Consider the following 21,684-nt stretch of genomic DNA (forward strand, 5'->3'; position numbering starts at 1 on the left):
CCAGAGAAGCGGCAAAAGAAATGGGCCCAAGCATTTGAAGGCTTAGCACGAAACGTGCGCTTGGATCTGCCCTGTGGGAGGTGAGTACTTTTACCCCCGTAGCCGATCTAACCGGGCCCTGAATAAACAGGAGCCGAAAAAAGGGAGGCCTGTAAGGGAACGCTTTGACGATGAATCCGTTGCCCAAACCCGTTGTCTTAGAAAAAGACTCCATATGGTGATCTACGGGGTCCTGGACGAATGAGCCATCGGCCACAGGAATGGCGGTATGTTTGGCGAGACATGCGACCGAAGGATCCACCTTAGGAGGAGAGGACCATTTAACTACCCAATCCGCCGGAAAGAAATAAAGTAGATCAAGACGCTTGGATGTGGTAAAGCGATGATCTGGACAGTCCCATGCCTTGGCAATGACAACCGAAAAGTCGTCATGTAAGGGAAAGGCTTTAGGAGTTTGCCTGGAGTGGAGAAAAGACACTCCCTGGTGGCTTGTGGAGGGGGAGTCATCCTGCACCTGGAAGGTGTCACAGACAGCAGTAACTGTATGCTCCGCATGTTGTGCGCTCAGACAGGTTCTGCTCTGCCCCCCCCCCCCCCCCCCGCCGCATGACCACCCTGTCCAGTCCAGTTCCCACCGGGTGGAACTGGACTGGACCTGTGCCCTATCCCGGGCAGTGGAGAACCTAACGAGAATATCCCAATCCACCCTTTCCCTCATGGGTCGTTTGGTTGATAAATCCCCACCTGGGCGAGCAGCTTAGGGGCAGACATTCGCACAAGCGGCCCAAAGCAGGACATCATTCCTCCTCTGACGCCTCAGCATCTCCCCCCCTCCCCGTCAGACACAACTTCTCCTGGGAGGGAGAATGCGTCAGAGCGTGACCCGGGGAGGGAGGGGGGGGGGGGGGGGGTGGAGATGCTGAGCCGGCAGAGGAGTTAACACTTTACAGCCTAGTGTCGCCTCCTAGTGGCAGCAGCAGCTATACCCACGGTCCTGTGTCCCCCAATGATACGAGCGAGAAAACGCAATGGTTGCGTGCATGAGCCCTTATTAAGGGATACTAAATGAGATGCAAATTGAAGACAGGCGTTGCCAATATGCCTGTTTTGTTTTACTAAAAAAAAAAAAAAAAAAAAAAAAGAAAGCTTGGTAAATGTGCTTAATGGCTTAGGGCTCTTTCACATTTGCGTTGTCCGGATCCGGCGTGTACTCCACTTGCTGGTTGCCATAGTAGTAGTGGGGAGCGGGGGAGCAGTATACTTACAGTCCATGCGGCTCCCGGGGCGCTTCAGAATGACGTCAGAGAGCCCCATGTGCATGGATGACGTGCCATGCGATCATGTCATCCATGCGCGTGGGGCGCCCCAACGTCACTCTGAAGCGCCCCGGGAGCCGCACGGACGGTAAGTATACTGCTCCCCCGCTCCCCACTACACTTTACCATGGCTGCCAGGACTTTAGCGTCCCGGCAGCCATGGTAACCATTCAGAAAAAACTAAACGTCGGATCCGGCAATGCGCCAAAACGACGTTTAGCTTAAGGCCGGATCCGGATCAATGCCTTTCAATGGGCATTAATTCCGGATCCGGCCTTGCGGCAAGTCTTCAGGATTTTTGGCCGGAGCAAAAAGCGCAGCATGCTACGGTATTTTCTCCGGCCAAAAAACGTTCCGGTCCTGAACTGAAGACATCCTGAACGGATTTCTCTCCATTCAGAATGCATTAGGATAAAACTGATCAGGATTCTTTCGGCATAGAGCCCCGACGACGGAACTCTATGCCGGAAGAAAAGAACGCAAGTGTGAAAGAGCCCTTAGTTGCCCATAGCAACAAATCAGATTCCACCTTTCTCTTTCTAGAGGAGCTCTGAAAAATGAAAGGTGGAATCTGATTGGTTGCTATGGGCAACTAAACCAGTTTTTCTTTACACCAGTTGTGATAAATCTCCCTCAATGTGTTTATTATATTATTTTTTTGTCAGATCCCAACAAGAGTAGAGGTTTGGGTTTTCACGTCTTCCTTTTGCTGTGTGGGGTCTGAGTTAGATCAGGTGTCCGTATCTGAATACATTTTTATGTATGGAGTCTGAAGTCATTTTGGTGTTCTGAAATCTAGGGTCTGAATTCAAAATCTGAGTTAGACCTCATACAGACTATTTATTTTATCCATATGCGATCTGCACTTTTTTGCATTTCTATGGGGCCATACCCATCCATATTCTCTGTGGATCCATGTGGCCATTCTGCAGATTACAGCATATATCCTATTCTTGCCTGTATCAGGACAGTACTAATGATGGGAGTGATAAAAATACGGAAAGCACACGGAAGGTATCAGAATTTTGTGGATGAGTAGTGTTGAGCGAACTTGTGTTTTAAGTTCGGCGTCTAAAGTTCGGGTTCTTGAAGTATCCCGTTATGGATTCCGCTACCACGGACTATAACGGAATTTAGAATCCACAACGGGATACTTTGATAACCCAAACCCGAACTTAAAACACAAGTTCGCTCAACACTATGGATGAGGGCACATGGCCATAGCAGTTTTTGCGGTCCACAATTTAACATGGATACTGGCCGTGTGTTCCGCTCCTTGACTGTAATGCGGCCAGGAATAGGCCCTGTTCTATTTTTTTTGCAGGGTCGCGGAATGGATAAACTGATGCGGACCGCTATCCACATCTTTGTGACCCCATTGAAGTGAATCGGTCCGCATCCCACCCACAAAAACAGACATGGTTTTGTGCATGAAGCCCTGCTTGGGGTCTGAATTTGGCTGTGTCCTGCTTATTACTTGTTTTTTTTTTTTCCTTTTTTCTCTTTTGAAGAAAAATATAATTGGTGGGGCCAGGATAAGACTTCTTATGCACGGGTTCCCCAGTTCTAAAAAGACTGTGGGGGTCCTGGCCCCCAGCTGCTGGAGAAAAAATAAATAAATCTCCGAAACCATAGGAGAACAAACCCTCTGCTCCCCTTCAATGATTACGCGCATAGAGCGCAAGCTCGCGGGCACGTACGCTCTACGAGGATCACGTGGGTGGATGGAGTTCTGTCATTGGCCAGGAGGTGATGCGCTGGGAGCTCAGTGTAGAAGAGGATCGGTTGACACAAGCTGCGTGGAGGCTGCACCGAGCGGTAATCCTGTGAGTCATGTCTTCTCTCCCCGCTCGGCCGGGCCTCGCTGTGTCTATAGCCTTGTACAGCATGGGCCTGCAGTGGAAGTGACGGTGCTACTGACACCTCTTGTTTGTATGTCCGGTCAGCGGTGTTCTTGCGCCTGGACTACTTTCTGTCCGGCATGATGGCATCGGGTGTGGTCTCAGTAGAGGTGAAGCCCCGACCTATTCCATGATCAGCTCCACTCCCCAGTAGATCTCCATAGGAATCCAGTTACCCCAAGCATGGAGTAGGCGCTGTCTGGAGAACAGGCCCTCCAGATGCCACCATAGAGCCAGTGCAGGACGTCAATCCACAGTGGTCAGGGTGAAGTCCTATCAGAATGCAGGGAAGTGTATTGTGAGAAGTTCTTCCATTGACCCCTGGGGAAAGGATGAGGTTGGCATTCCATGGGACCTCTAGCCAAGGTTCAAGGCCTGAAAAGTGCATGGTGTGACCACCCATCTGGATGGGTTATGTTTAGTGTTGAGCAAACTTGTGGTTCAATTTCGTTGTACAAGGTTCGGGTTTTCTAAGATTACTGTTATGGATTCCGCTACCAAAACTTATGGTCTGTGGTAGCGGAATCCATAATGGGATTCTTAGATATGCCGAACTTGAAAACCACAAGTTCACTCAACACTAGCTGTGTATTAACATAGTAAAATAGTTTGTAAGGCTGAAAAAAGACATCTGTCCATCCAGTTCAGCCTGTTATCCTGCAAGTTGATCCAGAGAAAGGCAAAAAAAATGCCGCAGTGGTTTTTCACTTTCAGTTCTGTGGCCCGCTCATGGTTCAACCCAATTAAAGGGCTTCTGTCACCGACCCCCCCCCCCCCCCCCAAAAAAAAGTCCTTTAAAAAAAAAAAAAACATTTTTGGGCTAATTAAAATCCTTATTTTTCAATATATAGTGCTCTTACCCTTTTCTGTTGGCTAGTTTCTTTAAAAACTGCACTTTTATAATATGTAAATTATCTCTCTACCAGCAACTAGGCGTCTAGCTGCCGCATCCTCATTAAAAAAAAAAAACACCCCCTCCTCCTGCCGATTGACAGGGCCAGCGAGTGCTCTCCTCCTCCAGCTGGCCCTGTCTGCAATTCAAATCCCGCGACTGCACCTCATTCGGCACAGGCGCTCTGAGAGGAGGACGCTCGCTTACTCAGCACTCCTTCAGTGCGCCTGCGCCGATGACGTCTTCTCTTTCGGGTTTAGAGGTGACATCATCGGCGCAGGCGCACTGAGGGAGTGCTGAGGATGCGAGCGTCCTTCTCTCAGAGCGCCTGCGCCGAATGAGGTGCATGCGCGGGATTTGAATTGCAGACAGGGCCAGTCGGAGGAGGAGAGCACTCGCTGGCCCTGTCAATCGGCAGGAGGAGGGGGCGTTTTTTTAAAGGAGGATGTGGCGGCTACCAGCAAGTAGATGCCCTACTTGCTGGTAGAGAGATAATTTACATATTATAAAAGTGCGTTTTTTAAAGAAACTAAGCCAACAGAAAAGGGTATATATTGAAAAATCGCACTATAAGGATTTTAATTAGCCTACATTTTTTTTTTTATGACTTTTGGGGGGTGACAGAATCCCTTTAAGTGGAGCTAAAGTGCAAGCGGACAGTTTGTGGCTTCCATCGCTGTTTGTCCAAACCCTGCACCTAGAAAGACCCTTTTTGCTTCAGTTGCGTCTTTTAACGATTATTTTTCCCCTCGAGACAAGGAGAAAAAGATCAATACGGTATAATAAAAAAATATATAAGAAAAAGATGGAAACCCAAAACCGCCCCCCTAATTAACAAAAACGCCAGTGTGTTCCATGTTTCATATTTTCCAGAGTTTCAGCTAGGGCTGGGCGATTAGTTTGCGCTTTTATTGCCTGATGATACTGATTTTTAGGAGATCCCTTCGTATCTGATTTTTCTGTTTCGGAGCGCTGTATGGTCCGTTCAGTCCCTGATGCCTGCTCCATTAATCCTGGTGTGGACTGAAGAGACTCTGCAAAGGCTGATACAGTGCTCTGGATCACGGCAGGAGCCCAGCACTTACTGTAGCTGGTCTCCCGCTGGATAGGTGGTAAGTACGCTCTCACTCATTGAACGCCCTAGTTGCCATGGTCAGTCCCGACCACAGCAACTAGGCACGGAGGACCCTGTTGCTATTGGCATCCTTGCAAACACAATCATAGGGTTTTAATGCTTGACCATGGCAGCTGGGGGTTAAACAGAGGCTCCCAGGGCTGCCAAAACTGTCTATTGATGTCTATTAAACCGCCATGATGTCTGTTAGACTGTGCAGCAGACGCAAACTAATAGCCTGGCAATGTTAGGGTCCATTCACACATCCGTATGTGTTTTGCGGATCCGCAAAACACGGACACCGGCAATGTGCGTTCCGCATTTTGCCTGCACTATAATAGAAAATGCCTATTCTTGTCCGCAAATGCGGACAAGAATAGGACATGTTCTATTTTTTTCAGGAACGGAATTGCGGACCCAGAAGTGCGGGTCTGCATTTCTGGATCCAGACAGCACATCGTGTGGCCCCATAGAAATGAATAGGTCCGCAATATGCAGAACAGAATTGCGGACGTGTGAATAGAGCCTTACAGTGATGCATTGGTGTACAGGGTATACCAGTGCATTATAAAAGCCACATCTCCTGTTGAGGTAAAAAAAAGTTTAAAGGGAACCTGTCACCCAAAAATCGCCTATTAAGCTGTTTACAGTACCTTATAGTGCTGTATAGTTGTTTCCTGATGCACTTTTTGTTAGTTTTGCAGCATGTATGCTCAGTCAGAAATCGATGTTATATTCAGCTGCTGCCCCGTGCTTCAAGTCAGGCTTGAAGTCACGGGGGCAGCGGCCTCGGCGTCTTACATGGCCCTCTCCACGCCCCCTGCCTCTGTGACTGACAGCCGAAATCCGATTCCGGGACCGCGCTCAACGGCCGCATGCGCAGTAAAGGGCGGCAGGAGCGCGGTCCCGGCTGCCGCGCGTACTACGCGCCGTCTTACTTTCGCCGCACTGCGCATGCGCCCAACATCCTGTATCAAACGCGCCCGCGCCCAGATGCCGGGCGCGGGCGCGTTTGATACAGGATGTCGGGCGCATGCGCAGTGCGGCGAAAGTAAGACGGCGCGTAGTACGCGCGGCAGCCGGGACCGCGCTCCTGCCGCCCTTTACTGCGCATGCGGCCGTTGAGCGCGGTCCCGGAATCGGATTTCGGCTGTCAGTCACAGAGGCAGGGGGCGGGGAGAGGGCCATGTAAGACGCCGAGGCCGCTGCCCCCGTGACTTCAAGCCTGACTTGAAGCACGGGGCAGCAGCTGAATATAACATCGATTTCTGACTGAGCATACATGCTGCAAAACTAACAAAAAGTGCATCAGGAAACGACTATACAGCACTATAAGGTACTGTAAACAGCTTAATAGGCGATTTTTGGGTGACAGGTTCCCTTTAAGGTTAATAAAGTTTATTTAAAAAAAATAATAATCTGCATCTGTGGTATCATGCGGTTTTCGCCACAACCTTTTATACTAAATGTAACATATATAAACCGCCCTGTGAAGTACATAAAATAACAGAATTGTGTTTGTTCCTATTCCTACCCAAAAATTAATGTTTAATCAGTAAGTCCCATGTACCCAAAGCAGTACCAATGAAAGCTTTTTACTTTTAGAACATGTGATCTTTTGATCCCTTATCCCATTCACCCTAATTGAGATTCCTGATCAGAGGACTGTGTGGACTCTGATTGGAAGGCAGCGGGAGCTGCATCTCTCTGCCTTACCTCACGGATGTTCCAAACACTTTTGAATGCAACATCTGAGGGGTTAATTAAGGGGTTCAGCATTATTGCCGTTCCCCGTCATTGGAGCCAGGTGCCTGCTCTATTATACAGCCAGCAGCCCGTTCCACACAATTGTGGGGACTTATAATGCCGTACATGTATGGCATTATGCGTAAAGGTGTTAACATCTGCCACAGTGTTAGGGCTCATGCACACAACCCTAAAAAATGGATCTGCAAAAAATACAGATGACATCCATGTGCATTCTGTATTTTGCGGAACAGAACAGCTGGCCCTGAATAGAACAGTACTATCCTTGTCCATAATGCGGACAATAATGGGACACGTTCTATTTTTTTGCGGAATGGGAATACGGAAACGAAATGCACACGGAGTAACTTCCGTTTTTTTTTTTGCAGACCCATTGAAGTGAATGGTTCCGTATACGGTCCGCGAACAAAAAAAAAAAACGGACACAGAAAGAAAATAAGTTTGGGAGCCCTTATTCAGTAGATTCCAAGACTCTCGGGGCCATACAGCATTTTAAATCATTGTAATGTTGTGCGATCCTGTCAGAAGAGCGGAGTTCAGAACAGGACCTCCTACTGACACACTCTCTCTCGTGTGTGTCTGGCCTAAGTCCTTCTTTCCAGTTCATCCTTCATGACAGCACCACCAGAGGTTGACCTCTTGACTTTCTTGGGACAGGAAACTGAGAGGTCAAAAGGCCTGTCTCCTTAACCCCTCCCTCCAGTGCTCTTACTGTCCCTACTGAGGCTGGGACTAATTTGGGGGTTCTACCTTCCCGTCCAGTTCCTTAGTAGCCTTGCTAGCACCTTTCTGGGCAGAGATCCCCTAGCAGTCTCCAGAACACACCTGTTTGCTGCTTTTGAGCCTACAGGTGGGTTCTCTGTTAGCCTGAGTTCAATTTATCCTTTCCTACCCTACGCAGATGTGCAAGCGCCTCTTCTGGAGTTCCCCAGCTTGCTCCTGAGTCCTGACCCTTATAAAGTGAGTACTGCGGCTTGCGATTAACTCATTATTGATATATTGATAGCAGTTGGTTCATGGAGCTCAGATCTTCTGCTCCTCTGAGGTTCACAGCAGGATCGAGCCCCAGTGCACAAAGAAACTGTCAGCATCTTATATTGGCATTGAATCCCCTCTCCATACCAGTGTCCTGTATAGGATACAGCGGTTGGCAGAGGCTGCATCACAGTGTTGAGGGCAACACTACAGGTAAGTGAACCATGCACACAACTTTTGATGTAAGTGGAACAATGCATGTGTTTGGCCAGTCTGTCTAGTTGTCTAATCTGGATTATTTACTGGCTGCTAGATGCCCTGTTGCCTCAAGAGTTATGATTTTTTTGCTCGTGTCATTGGCGGACACAAAAGACTGGGCATATAACTACTGCCACTAGGAGGCAACACTTTAGTGAAAAAAAAGTGTTAGCCCCTTCTGCCAGCTGTAACCATCCTACAGGCATTGAGCTGAGTTTTACCTTAGTGTCCATAGGAGGCTGACATGCCTGCTTGCAGGTCTGCTGATATTTAACCATTTTTTTCCTTCATCTTTTCTATGGCAATACAGGTTTTAATCATAAATCTGCCGTTACTGGCCAACAATTGTGTCACCACACGTGTAAGCCCCACTGTCCAGTGTGGCTTCCCTCACCAAGGGAAAGCATTCTGAAGGAGGTGACTGCTGGATGTGGGGAAGAAGATGTTCGAAGGTTTGTATTCTTTCTCCTGCCCCACCCGTGTCCCTCTCTCGCTGTTGGAGTGCCAGTTTCCCCCCAGTGGCCAAGTTTGGGGACCCCATCCCTATCTGGAAAAAACTTTTCTGTGCAGGGTAGAATCTCCTTACCTCCCAGCTCTTGCATGGACCAGTGATCTAGCGTACCTGGTGGGGCAGCCGTTACCTTGGGCCTAGTTTAATAATATTATTTTTCTTTTATTTTTTTTTACAATGGAACTCTATGGTAAATGGACACCACTGTATGTTCTCAGTCTGAGACATCCGTGTTGGGGTTTTGTTCCCTCTTTAGAAAAAAGGAAAGTCCCCCACTAGGAGGGGGCAGTGATGATGGATCGGTTGCAACTGAAAGTCTTCTCTGGAGTTGCGAGGATGAGGAGCAGGAGGAATGCTGTGACTCCTGGCTCCAAAGCATGTTAGACTCAGAAGTCATCTCCACGTCATCCTGCTGTGACTGAGAGGAGGAATGAGCAATCAAGTCCACAAGCTTATCCTCTTTTTTCCTCAATAATAATGTAATTTCTTTCGGGAGCCAGGAAGAACTGTGGCCTAATACTACTACTGGACAAATGGCTGCTGCTACCCACTTTCTGATTCTGAATCTTTTGTTTTGCACTATTTTGTTTTCCAGACATTTTATAAAGCATATGAAAACTCACTGATTACAGATTTTTTAACGGTACTAACAAAATTGCAAGTTTTTTTAATTTAAAGACAGAGGTGCAATTAAGGGTTTGGCTACACGGCGCCGTTTCATATAATGCATTTCAGTGGTGTTGCAGCATCATTGCAAGACCATCGAAATACGATGTTCTGCTAAATATCCCGAATTCCCCACCCCTCCACAAACACGCTGTACAAATTTACTATTTTTGCAGTGTAATGTGTTTGAACTACGCACAGTAATACTGCCTCTTCACTAACACTCGGGTGTTACAATGCAATGTTTGGGCAGTGATGATAACTAAACGCTGTGATGCAGTATGCCTTCACTAAGGCTATTTTCACACTCGCGTTTGGTGCAGATCCATCATGGATCTGCACAGACAGATCCGTTCAGATAAGGCTACTTTCACACTAGCGTTCGGGTTTCCGCTCGTGAGCTCCGTTTGAAGGAGCTCACGAGCGGACCCGAACGCAGCCGTCCAGCCCTGATGCAGTCTGAATGGAGGCGGATCCGCTCAGACTGCATCAGTCTGGCGGCGTTCAGCCTCCGCTCCGCTCGCCTCCGCACGGACAGGCGGACAGCTGAACGCTGCTTGCAGCGTTCGGGTGTCCGCCTGGCCGTGCGGAGGCGTGCGGATCCGTCCAGACTTTCAATGTAAGTCAATGGGGACGGATCCGTTTGAAGATGCCACAATGTGGCTCAATCTTCAAGCGGATCCGTCCCCCATTGACTTTACATTGAAAGTCTGGACGGATCCGTACTAGGCTATTTTCACACTTAGCTGTTCTATGCTAAAAATAATGCAGACGGATCCGTACTGAACGGAGCCTCCGTCTGCATTATTATGAGCGGATCCGTTCAGAACGGATCCGCCCGAACGCTAGTGTGAAAGTAGCCTAATACAACCGTCTGCATCCGTTCAGAACGGATCCGGTTGTATTATCTTTAACATAGCCAGGACAGATCCGTCTTGAACACCATTGAAAGTCAATGGAGGACGGATCCGTTTTCTATTGTGCCATATTGCGTCATAGAAAACGGATCCATCCCCATTGACTTACATTGTGTGTCAGAACGGATCCGTTTGGCTCAGTTTCGTCAGACGGACACCAAAACTCTGCAAGCAGCGTTTTGGTGTCTGCCTCCAAAGCGGAATGGAGACAGAACGGAGGCAAACTGATGCATTCTGAGTGGATCGTTTTCCATTCAGAATGCATTAGGGCAAAACTGATCCATTTTGGACCGCTTGTGAGAGCCCTGAATGGATCTCGCAAACGGAAAGCCAAAACGCGAGTGCGAAAGTAGCCCAACACAGTTGTTATTTGCGTTATGGATGTGAAATGTGGTAGAAGTATTTAACCCTTTTTTCACAATATAACGCGTTCACTAAAACTCGCGCAATATTTTTACAGGGATTGTACGCATAACGTCTTTTCAACTAGATGCTGTGATGAAGAATGCCTTCGCTATCATATTTGTGAAAAACTTTTTTTCCAAAAATATGACTGGCAGGATTCAGTAATATAGAACTAGTTGCCAGAACATGAGCCAGTTCTTACTCCTTCCCCCTGATTATACCCCAAATACCCAGAGATTCTCCCTATAATCTACTTATACTCTACCCCTCTATTAACTATTCTCTCTCTATAATCCTTTTATGCTGTCTTTAGCTTGGAGATTCAGTCTGCAGAGGCAGATCCACAGCACAGCTTCCTGCCAGGTCACACAGCCAAGTACACAGCCCTTCTCCCCACTTCCTCCCCGAGTCATGTCTGCTTCCTTTTTCCTTCCTCATGGTTTTGCCTGACAATTTATCACAGTAAAATGGTGCTGCACACCTTTTTTTGCAGTTCGTCCAAAACAAATTGCAAAAGCTTTGTATTTGTTTGGGGAATAATTTTCCACCTCATCACCACGACGGCTACAAGGAGATTGACCCCTGACCTCTGTAGGGGCAGGAACAGAGAGAGGGTTTAAATCCCCCCCTCCCACCACCAGCACCAGTGTTTCCTGTCCCTACAGAGGACAGGGGCAGAGAGAGTCTCCCTGCGGGGAGATGAAGAGAATGTAACGTCCTGACGCCTACCGGGTGTTCCCCCTGCCCTCCTGCGGTCCTCGTACTAACGCTGGGCAGGGGCGAAGGAGGGAGGACTCGCTCCATTACAATATGTGAGCCTGCTCCCGGGTCGCGTTCTCCCGCCGAGCCTGTTTGGCTATCGCCGGGTGCGCGCCTAAGCGCTTCAGGAAAGCGGCAGACGTCACTTCCGGTGGACGAGGGAAGTGACGTCATTCAGAGGCGTCTCACATTCAAATTTTCGGCGCCAGCGGTGCCGAATGTCTCAGTGTACCGGCGTACATCGGAGCAGCGTGCAGTCATGTCGACCGAACCACGCTCCCCTGGAGACCCTTCTGTGCCGCCTGCAGTAAGTTCCCCTGTGGGGAAGCGCTTTGTTCCACCCTGTTACTTGTTCCTAGACACTGTACCAGGTTGCTTGTTCCTCCTCCACTTCTCTGGCTTGGGGCTTCTGTCTGTTAGTTCCATGTATACCTAGATGGCTAATGGGGGTTATTCTTCCCAGGTCGCTAAGGAGGCCCAGAAAAAAATCAGAAAACAGTCAAAGTGTGTGTCCTGCCTTAAACGGCTTCCGGACGACTATCGCAAAAAGCTTTGCAAAGACTGCATCTCTAGCGTTATCGCTGAAGAACAGCCTTCCTTCTTTAACGAATTAAGGTCCATGATCCATGAGGAAGTAAGAACCTCCTTATCCCAGATGCCTTCACCCAGGGAGACGTAGGGGTCCATCTCCTTCCTTATCAGACCCGGAGATGATAGAGGAAGATGCCTCATCATCTAGAGCCTGGGAGGACGAGGGGGCCTCCTCTGATATTGATACTTCGGAATCAGATAGAAGATTCTGCTTTTCATTGGACGAGATGCCAGATCTCCTAAAGGCGGTCCGGGCCACTATGGGGGTCGAAGAAACCCCTAGAGCCCACTCGGTCCAGGATGAGATGTTTGGGAGACTCAGGGTTAAAAAGACCCGGGTGTTCCCAATAAACGAGAACATACGAGATATGGTGCTTGACGAGTGGTCCAACCCGGAAAAGAGGTTGGGGGTGTCCAGGTCCTTTAAGAACCGGCTATTGTTTGACTCAAGCGAAGCAAAAATTTTCAGTGAAACACCAAAGGTCGACATTCAAGTCGCAAAGGTCAATAAGAAGACTGCCTTGCCGTTCGAAGACACTTCTCAGCTGCGTGATCCCATGGATAGGAAGGCAGATAGCCTCCTAAAAAAATCGTGGGAAGCGGCGATGTTCACTTTAAAAACGAACATCGCAGCTACCTCAGTGGCAAGATCCATGAGGCTGTGGCTAGAGGAACTGGAATCTCACATCAGAGATAATACTTCCAGGGATGAGATCCTAAGGTCCCTCCCCCTATTGAAATCCGCCACAGCATTTATGGCAGACACCTCAGCCGAGTCTGTCAGATTTGCGGCAAAGGATGCGGGGCTCTCTAATGCGGCCCGCCGGGCCTTGTGGATGAAGAGCTGGTCAGGCGACAACACATCAAAGATGAAACTATGCTCCATCCCGTTCTCGGGGGAATATGTCTTTGGGCCCGTCCTAGACCGTATCCTGGAGAAAGCGGCGGACAAAAAAAAGGGGTTCCCAGAGGAGAGACCCTTTAAAAGGAGATATCCTTTTCGGGCCCCCACCAGCCAGAATAGACCCTTTAAAGATAAAGGGAAGTCAGGACGCTGGAGTTACCCAAAAGGGGGCAGGGGTAGGAACAACCCCTCCTCCTCCCAGAATAAGCCCTCGGACAAGCAGTGACGCCAGAGTTGGGGGGAGATTGAAGAATTTTCTGTCTCCTTGGGAGTCCACTACCCGGAACCCTTGGGTTCGGGACATAATAAAATCCGGGTACCACATCGAACTTTCTTCATCTCCCCCAAACCGCTTTATTGTCCTCAACCCAAGTTCCCCCAAAGTGCGCAAAAAGATTCTGCTAGGGGTCCAAAGTCTTCTGGCGACGAACGTGATAGTACAAGTCCCGTCAACACAGCAAAGGCAAGGGTTCTATTCGAACCTGTTTTTGGTAGAGAAAAAAGAGGGCTCATTCCGCACAATTATAAACTTGAAAGCCCTGAACAAGTTTGTCATTTATCGGAAGTTCAGGATGGAATCCCTGAAGTCCCTGATTCCGTTAATAGGGAGGAACGCCCTGATGTGCTCAGTAGACCTTCAGGACGCCTACTATCACGTCCCAATTCATCCAGAGTCACAAAGGTTCTTGAGGTTCGCCATCCAGGACCACAAGGGAGTAACTCATCACTTCCAGTTTACGGCCCTCCCCTTTGGGATATCATCTGCACCCAGAGTGTTTACGAAGCTGGTAGTCGAGATGGTGGCCTTCCTGAGACACAAAGGTCTGGTGATTATACCGTACCTGGACGATTTCCTACTAATTGGGAATTCGGAGAAAAAACTCAGAACAGACCTACAAACCTTCCTGTCTCTCACTCAAGATCTGGGTTGGTGAACATGAAAAAATCGAACCTGGTGCCCTCCAGCACTATCCAGTTCTTGGGCGTCATCCTGGATTCCCGAACGCAGCATACCTTCCTTCCACCAGACAAGGTCAAAAACCTTAAATTACAGGTTCGACGTTTCCAGAACAGGAGGTCATGTCCCATAAGGGAAGCTATGAGCCTCCTGGGTCTTCTCTCGTCTTGTATCATGTCCGTCCCATGGAGTCAGGCCCACTTCCGATCTCTCCAAGCATGGATCCTCAGAACTTGGAACAAACAACAGTCCTCCTTGGATCACAAAGTTCTAAATCCCCTAGCGGTGAAGACCTCCCTGAATTGGTGGAAAAACACAAGCAATCTGTCCTTGGGAGTGGCCTGGGAGAAGGCTCCCTACATTCAAGTACTTACGGACGCAAGCGGAAAAGGATGGGGAGCGAAAGTAGGAGATCATTTGTTCCAAGGTTCCTGGATTCCAACAACCCGCTCTCAGTCCTCCAATTTCAGAGAGCTGGAAGCAGTCTGGAAAGCCCTGAAGGCTGCAGAGACCCTTCTGGTGGGTCAGCACGTAAAGATCCTTTCGGACAACACGACGACTGTGGCTTATCTCTCTCACCAGGGAGGCACGAGATCGGAGAAACTGATGTCTATTGCAAGGAAGATCTTCAACTGGGCAGAATCCCATGTGAGTTCTATCTCCGCAATTCACCTAAAAGGAATACTGAACGTAGAAGCAGACTATCTCAGTCGCCAGTCAATAGATCATACCGAGTGGTCCCTGAATCAAGAAGTATTTCAGGTTTTGGCAGAAAGATGGGGCACTCCACAAGTGGATCTGTTCGCCTCCAAAAAGAACGCAAAGGTACCAACGTTCTGTTCGCTAAACCCACGGGACAATCCCTGGGCGCTGGATGCGCTGACGATTCATTGGGACTGGGATCTCAGTTATGCATTCCCACCTTTGCCTCTACTTCCCAGGATAATCCAGAAACTCTACCTAGAAGATACGACACTAATTCTAATAGCCCCCTATTGGCCGAAAAGGAGCTGGTTCTCTTCTTTAAAAAATCTATCAGTAGAGGATCCATGGCCTCTTCCTTCCAGGAGGGACCTGCTTCACCAGGGGCCAATCCTACACCCAGATCCGAGCTTCCTCAAGTTGTCAGCATGGATCCTGAGGTCCAGAGGTTGAGGTCTCAGGGGCTCTCAGACCGAGTGATAGCCACCCTAAAAGCGAGTAGAAAGAAGGTTACCTTCTCAATTTACTTAAAGATCTGGAAGAGATTCTGTACCTGGATGGGCAACCCTGCCCCAAACTTAGAGCCGCCCAATTTTCTGAAAATCTTGGACTTCCTCCAGCAGGGGCTTGAATTAGGTCTTAGACCCTCTACCCTGAGGGTACAGGTCTCGGCACTTGCCTGCTTCTTTGATCGAGATCTAGCCAGTCATCGCTGGATTAAAAGATTCATGAGAGCTGCCTCCCGACTACGTCCCTCTCTAAAATCTAGGATCCCCAACTGGGACCTCAATACGGTACTCACTGGCTTGACTCTTGCTCCGTTTGAGCCCCTATCTAGTTGTTCCACCAAACATCTATCGCTTAAGACTGCATTCTTGGTGGCCATCACGTCCGCAAGAAGGCTAGGCGAGATCCAAGCACTATCGATACAGGAACCCTATCTCTGTATCACCGATGACAGAATCATTCTTAAGTTAGATCCAGGATTTTTGCCTAAAGTGGTATCGGATTTCCACCGTAACCAGGAGATAGTCTTACCCTCCTTTTGCAGTAATCCCTCTAATACTAGGGAATCTAGCTTCCACTCTCTAGATGTAAGACGCTCTGTCTTACGGTATCTTGAGGTATCAAAAGGTTTCCGTAAATCCAGCAACCTATTTGTGTTATTCTCAGGTAAGAATAAGGGTCTAAAAGCCTCCAGGTCCTCCTTAGCACGGTGGATAAAGGATTCTATTTCCATCTCCTATGAGTCCCAAGGTCTGTCGTGCCCCCCAAATTTGAGAGCTCACTCTACCCGGGCTATGTCCTCCTCCCAGGCTGAGCGGGCCGGAGCTTCTCTTGAGGATATCTGTAAAGCTGCTACTTGGTCTAACATCCACACCTTTACTAAACACTATAGGTTAGACCTATCTACTTCAGACTTGTCTTTTGGACGTAAGGTCCTTCAGGCGGTCGTCCCCCCCTAAGCTATAATTTTTTATATCTCCTTGTAGCCGTCGTGGTGATGAGGTGGAAAGCCGGAATTAGACTTACCGGTAATTCAGTTTCCACGAGATCACCACGACGGCACATATATTCCCTACCCTTCCTTAGTCTTACCTGGGAGGTTATGAAGTAATACCCTCTCGGTTCATTAATTTTCTGTTCTCACCACTTATTTCTGTCTCTGTAATTTTGGACACACTGGTGCTGGTGGTGGGAGGGGGGGATTTAAACCCTCTCTCTGTTCCTGCCCCTACAGAGGTCAGGGGTCAATCTCCTTGTAGCCGTCGTGGTGATCTCGTGGAAACTGAATTACCGGTAAGTCTAATTCCGGCTTTTTTAGAAATTTGTAACAAACCCGTTTAGTTGCAAATCGATTCGCTTATCCTTACTTTATTTTTAGTACCCTTAGGGGACTTGAACATGCGATCGTCAGATCTCTTATACTATAAACTGCAGTAGTTTGGTAAAATCACTGTGCTTCTACTAAATTCTGCCAAATGTGGTGTTCAATAGGTACTGCTGTATGAGAGCCCAGGGGGGCATCAAATAGCAAATGAAAAGCTTCGACAATCTTGTTGTGGGGTTCCCTTCAGTCACCAGGAGCAGTCCATTCGCAGTAAATGACCTCTTAAATGTCATGGTAGCAATTGACTACATCATATGAGAGGTTACGTTTTTGTGATTGAGGTTACCTTTGATTAAACTCTAACTGTCGCCAATGGATTAAAATGATATCCACATGACTACCACTGGAAGTTAAGGAGCCGAGGATCAGAAGACCGCTAAACTTAGACGGGGAGCAGGTGGGTACCATACGATATCGGGGCTAATTAAAAAGGACAAGAATTCGAGGTTGGAACTTGGAAACATGCATGTTTTTTTTTATCCGCTAAAAGTGATTGAGCACGAACGAGTCTTTTTATATTTCCCAGTAGTCTTGAATCCACTCCTGGCTTTGTCCAAAAATTGTACCTCAAACTACATATGGGTTTCCAGCCTTAGGGCTTCTACACAAATTTTGTGTTTTTTAACCACAAAAAAGCCATAGTAGCCCCGTGTGTGTGAGCCCCTTACTGCAATTTTCTTAACTACTGTATCAATCTTTTTTTTTTTTCTTCTATAGAAATGTAAGGACTCTAGAGTGTCGACGGCATGTTTTAAAATGCCCAAGACCCCAAAAAATGCTACTCAGAACGGCAAAAAAATGTCATATTTCCAATAGAATTTCAGCTAACATCTGGAACCACAAAAACCCTAGAAATGGAAAAGTGCAGTGGGCCTTTATCACCTTTCCACAGATCTAATTGCTGAGGGCGCAACCTCTGGGACCCCCACTATCACCAGAACAGGGGTCCTGAGCTCCATGTGAATGAGGCGGTGGTTGAGTAAGTGCTATGGCGCTCAACGTGGGCACTGTTTCTGTTGACTGCGGTTGTGTGTAGCTGTAGACACCCATAAAGGGTTAAAACACATTGGGGGGAAATAATCAACACTGGTGTAAAGGAAGACTGGATTAGTTGCCCATAACAACCAATAAGATTCCATCTTTCATTCTCCAAAGCATCTCTGATAAATGAAAGGTGGAATCTGATTGGTTGCTTTGGGCAACTAAGCCTGTTTTCTTTTATACCCCGGAGTTTAGGGATGCTCTTTGCTACAGGAATCCAGTTAGACATTAGGCCAAGCAGTTCATGTATTTCTCTGTTTTACGGATCTTTTATTGATATTTACCATTCCATTCAAAAGGAAATCGTATCAAATAAAAGTTTTGACTATTTTCGTTTCAGATAAAATGGCGGGCCTTAATGGCTGGAATCAAACATCCAATGTTCCCAGTTTTGCTCAAATGCTAAAGAGAAATTTGCCAGTTCAGGCATTACCTTCTGTGCACCAGTCTGCAACATCCTCGGAGTACTGTGAAAAGAGCGATGGAATTGCCAGAATTACTCCAGTGACAGGTTGCATTCCATTTTTGGAGGGTTTTTAACTTTTTTTTTTTTTTAGCTTATTTTTTTTAGCTTATTTTATATATAGTTGTGATGTGTAGAAAGAATGCTACATAAATATACATTTTTCCACTCTTAGATAGTTATAGGGAAGTGTGTTTTTGAGGGACCGTGCGTTCCCTATTCAGGAGGTCAGACCTTCAGTCTTGAGGCATCTAAGATTTCTATTAGAGCCTACAATAACCCCAAAACCGTACCTCACCCCCCAACCTACTGCAACTTGTACAAAAATGGTCACATTATCCCCCATTGTGATTCTCCACATTGTATAGTCCTTTGTGGCTCAGTCTCCATGTCCTGTCCCATTTGAGTATTACCTGTAATGATCATGTGATTTATATTGAATAAAATGAGATTTTTTACCTTGTAAAAATCCTTGCATCTAAGATTTCTGACACGGGCAAGTAAATCAGGTCCCCACTCTCAGTACACTAAGGCACTTGTGGAATAACAGAAAATGTGCATATAGTGAAGCACTGCAGGTCACCAGGAAATTCCTTGTGTATATACTGACAAGCGCAGCTTGATATATAGGCACATAGTATAGCTCCACGGCTCTCCTTTATCCACGTCTCTTCACCACCACTAAAACAAGGATTCCTCTAATAGTGAAGCACCGCTAGCAAGTCAGAGGCCCCTGACGAAGCTTGGCGCGAAACCCGGGTTGGGCAGATTTGAAAAAGAAAGACAGCTTTGACTGCTTTGTTTTACCATATGTTTGTGAATATAATACTTTTTATATAACCACTTGCTAGCGGTGCTTCACTATTAGAGGAATCCTTGTTTTAGTGGTGGTGAAGAGACGTGGATAAAGGAGAGCCGTGGAGCTATACTATGTGCCTATATATCAAGCTGCGCTTGTCAGTATATACACAAGGAATTTCCTGGTGACCTGCAGTGCTTCACTATATGCACATTTTCTGTTATTCCACAGGTGCCTTAGTGTACTGAGAATGGGGATAGATTTACTTGCCTGTGTCAGAAATCTTAGATGTCTCAAGACTGAAGAGGTTTGACCTCCTGAATAGGGAACGCATGGTCTGAACTGTGATCTTTGCCCACTTCACAATTGGGAACCGCTGTGGCAATTTTTGTCATAGAGTTTTTATTGTGTAAAAGTTAATCATTTACTTATGTGTACCCCAAAATTGTGCATGTTGTGCTATGCTGTTGGCTGTTTTCTGCATTTTTGCTTTTAACCACTTCAGCCCCGCTAGGTGAAACCCCCTTCATGACCAGAGCACTTTTTACACTTCGGCACTACACTACTTTCACAGTTTATCGCTCGGTCATGCAACTTACCATACAAATGAATTTTACCTCCTTTTCCTCTCACTAATAGAGCTTTCTTTTGGTGGTATTTCATTGCTGCTGGCATTTTTACTTTTTTTGTTATTAATCAAAATGTAACGATTTTTTTGCAAAAAAATGAAATTTTTCACTTTCAGCTGTAAAATTTTGCAAAAAAAACGACATCCATATATAAATTTTTCGCCAAATTTATTGTTCTACATGTCTTTAATAAAAAAAAAATGTTTGGGCAAAAAAAAAAAATGGTTTGGGTAAAAGTTATAGCATTTACAAACTATGGTACAAAAATGTGAATTTCCGCTTTTTGAAACAGCTCTGACTTTCTGAGCACCTGTCATGTTTCCTGAGGTTCTACAATGCCCAAACAGTAGAAAACCCCCACAAATGACCCCATTTCGGAAAGTAGACACCCTAAGGTATTCGCTGATGGGCATAGTGAGTTCATAGAACTTTTTATTTTTTGTCACAAGTTAGCGGAAAATGATGATTTTATTTTTTTTATTTTTTCTTACAAAGTCTCATATTCCACTAACTTGCGACAAAAAATAAAAAATTCTAGGAACTCACCATGCCCCTCACAGAATACCTTGGGGTGTCTTCTTTCCAAAATGGGGTCACTTGTGGGGTAGTTATACTGCCCTGGCAATTTAGGGGCCCAAATGTGTGAGAAGAACTTTGCAATCAAAATGTGTAAAAAATGACCGGTGAAATCCAAAAGGTGCACTTTGGAATATGTGCCCCTTTGCCCACCTTGGCAGCAAAAAAGTGTGACACATCTGGTATCGCCGTACTCAGGAGAAGTTGGGGAATGTGTTTTGGGGTGTCATTTTACATATACCCATGCTGGGTGAGAAAAATATCTTGGTCAAATGCCAACTTTGTATAAAAAAATGGGAAAAGTTGTCTTTTGCCAAGATATTTCTCTCATCCAGCATGGGTATATGTAAAATGACACCCCAAAACACATTCCCCAACTTCTCCTGAGTACGGCGATACCAGATGTGTGACACTTTTTTGCTGCCAAGGTGGGCAAAGGGGCACATAATCCAAAGTGCACCTTTCAGATTTTGCAGGCCATTTTTTACACATTTTGATTGCAAGGTACTTCTCACACATTTGGGCCCCTAAATTGCCAGGGCAGTATAACTACGCCACAAGTGACCCCATTTTGGAAAGAAGACACCCCAAGGTATTCCGTGAAGGGCATGGCGAGTTCCTAGAATTTTTTATTTTTTGTCACAAGTTAGCGGAAAATGATGATTTTTTTTTTTTTCTCTTTTTTCCTTACAAAGTCTCATATTCCACTAACTTGCGACAAAAAATAAAAAATTCTAGGAACTCGCCATGCCCCTCACGGAATACCTTGGGGTGTCTTCTTTCCAAAATGGGGTCACTTGTGGCGTAGTTATACTGCCCTGGCAATTTAGGGGCCCATATGTGTGAGAAGTACTTTACAATCAAAATCTGTAAAAAATGACCGGTGAAATCCGAAAGGTGCACTTTGGAATATGTGCCCCTTTGCCCACCTTGGCATCAAAAAAGTGTCACACATCTGGTATCGCCGTACTCAGGAGAAGTTGGGGAATGTGTTTTGGGGTGTCATTTTACATATACCCATGCTGGGTGAGAGAAATATCTTGGCAAAAGACAACTTTTCCCATTTTTTTTATACAAAGTTGGCATTTGACCAAGATATTTTTCTCACCCAGCATGGGTATATGTAAAATGACACCCCAAAACACATTCCCCAACTTCTCCTGAGTACGGCGATACCAGATGTGTGACACCTGCAGCCTAGATGCGCAAAGGGGCCCAAATTCTTTTTAGGAGGGCATTTTTAGACATTTGGATCCCAGACTTCTTGTCACACTTTCGGGCCACTAAAAAGCCAGGGCAGTATAAATACCCCACATGTGACCCCACTTTGGAAAGAAGACACCCCAAGGTATTCAATGAGGGGCATGGCGAGTTCCTAGAATTTTTTTTTTTTTTGCATAAGTTAGCGGATATTGATTTTTTTTTTTGTTTTTTTCTCACAAAGTCTCACTTTCCGCTAACTTAGGACAAAAATTTCAATCTTTCATGGACTCAATATGCCCCTCACGGAATACCTTGGGGTGTCTTCTTTCCGAAATGGGGTCACATGTGGGGTATTTATACTGCCCTGGCTTTTTAGGGGCCCTAAAGCGTGAGAAGAAGTCTGGAATATAAATGTCTAAAAATGTTTACGCATTTGGATTCCGTGA

The 21,684-nt window shown here is 46.6% G+C and overlaps 1 protein-coding gene across 1 annotated transcript in view; it reads left to right on the top strand.

Moving 5' to 3' along the window:
- The first annotated feature begins 17,913 nt into the window (after positions 1-17,913).
- The window catches only part of ADAD1 (adenosine deaminase domain containing 1), an 81,331-nt gene continuing 77,560 nt past the window's right edge, over positions 17,914-21,684 (top strand). Inside the window, 1 exon segment of the mRNA XM_044273118.1 lies at positions 17,914-18,079. Within this exon segment, the coding sequence (XP_044129053.1) occupies positions 17,914-18,079 (166 nt within the window).

Source organism: Bufo gargarizans, chromosome 1 (assembly GCF_014858855.1).
Source record: "Bufo gargarizans isolate SCDJY-AF-19 chromosome 1, ASM1485885v1, whole genome shotgun sequence".
Classification (NCBI taxonomy): Eukaryota; Metazoa; Chordata; class Amphibia; order Anura; family Bufonidae; genus Bufo; species Bufo gargarizans.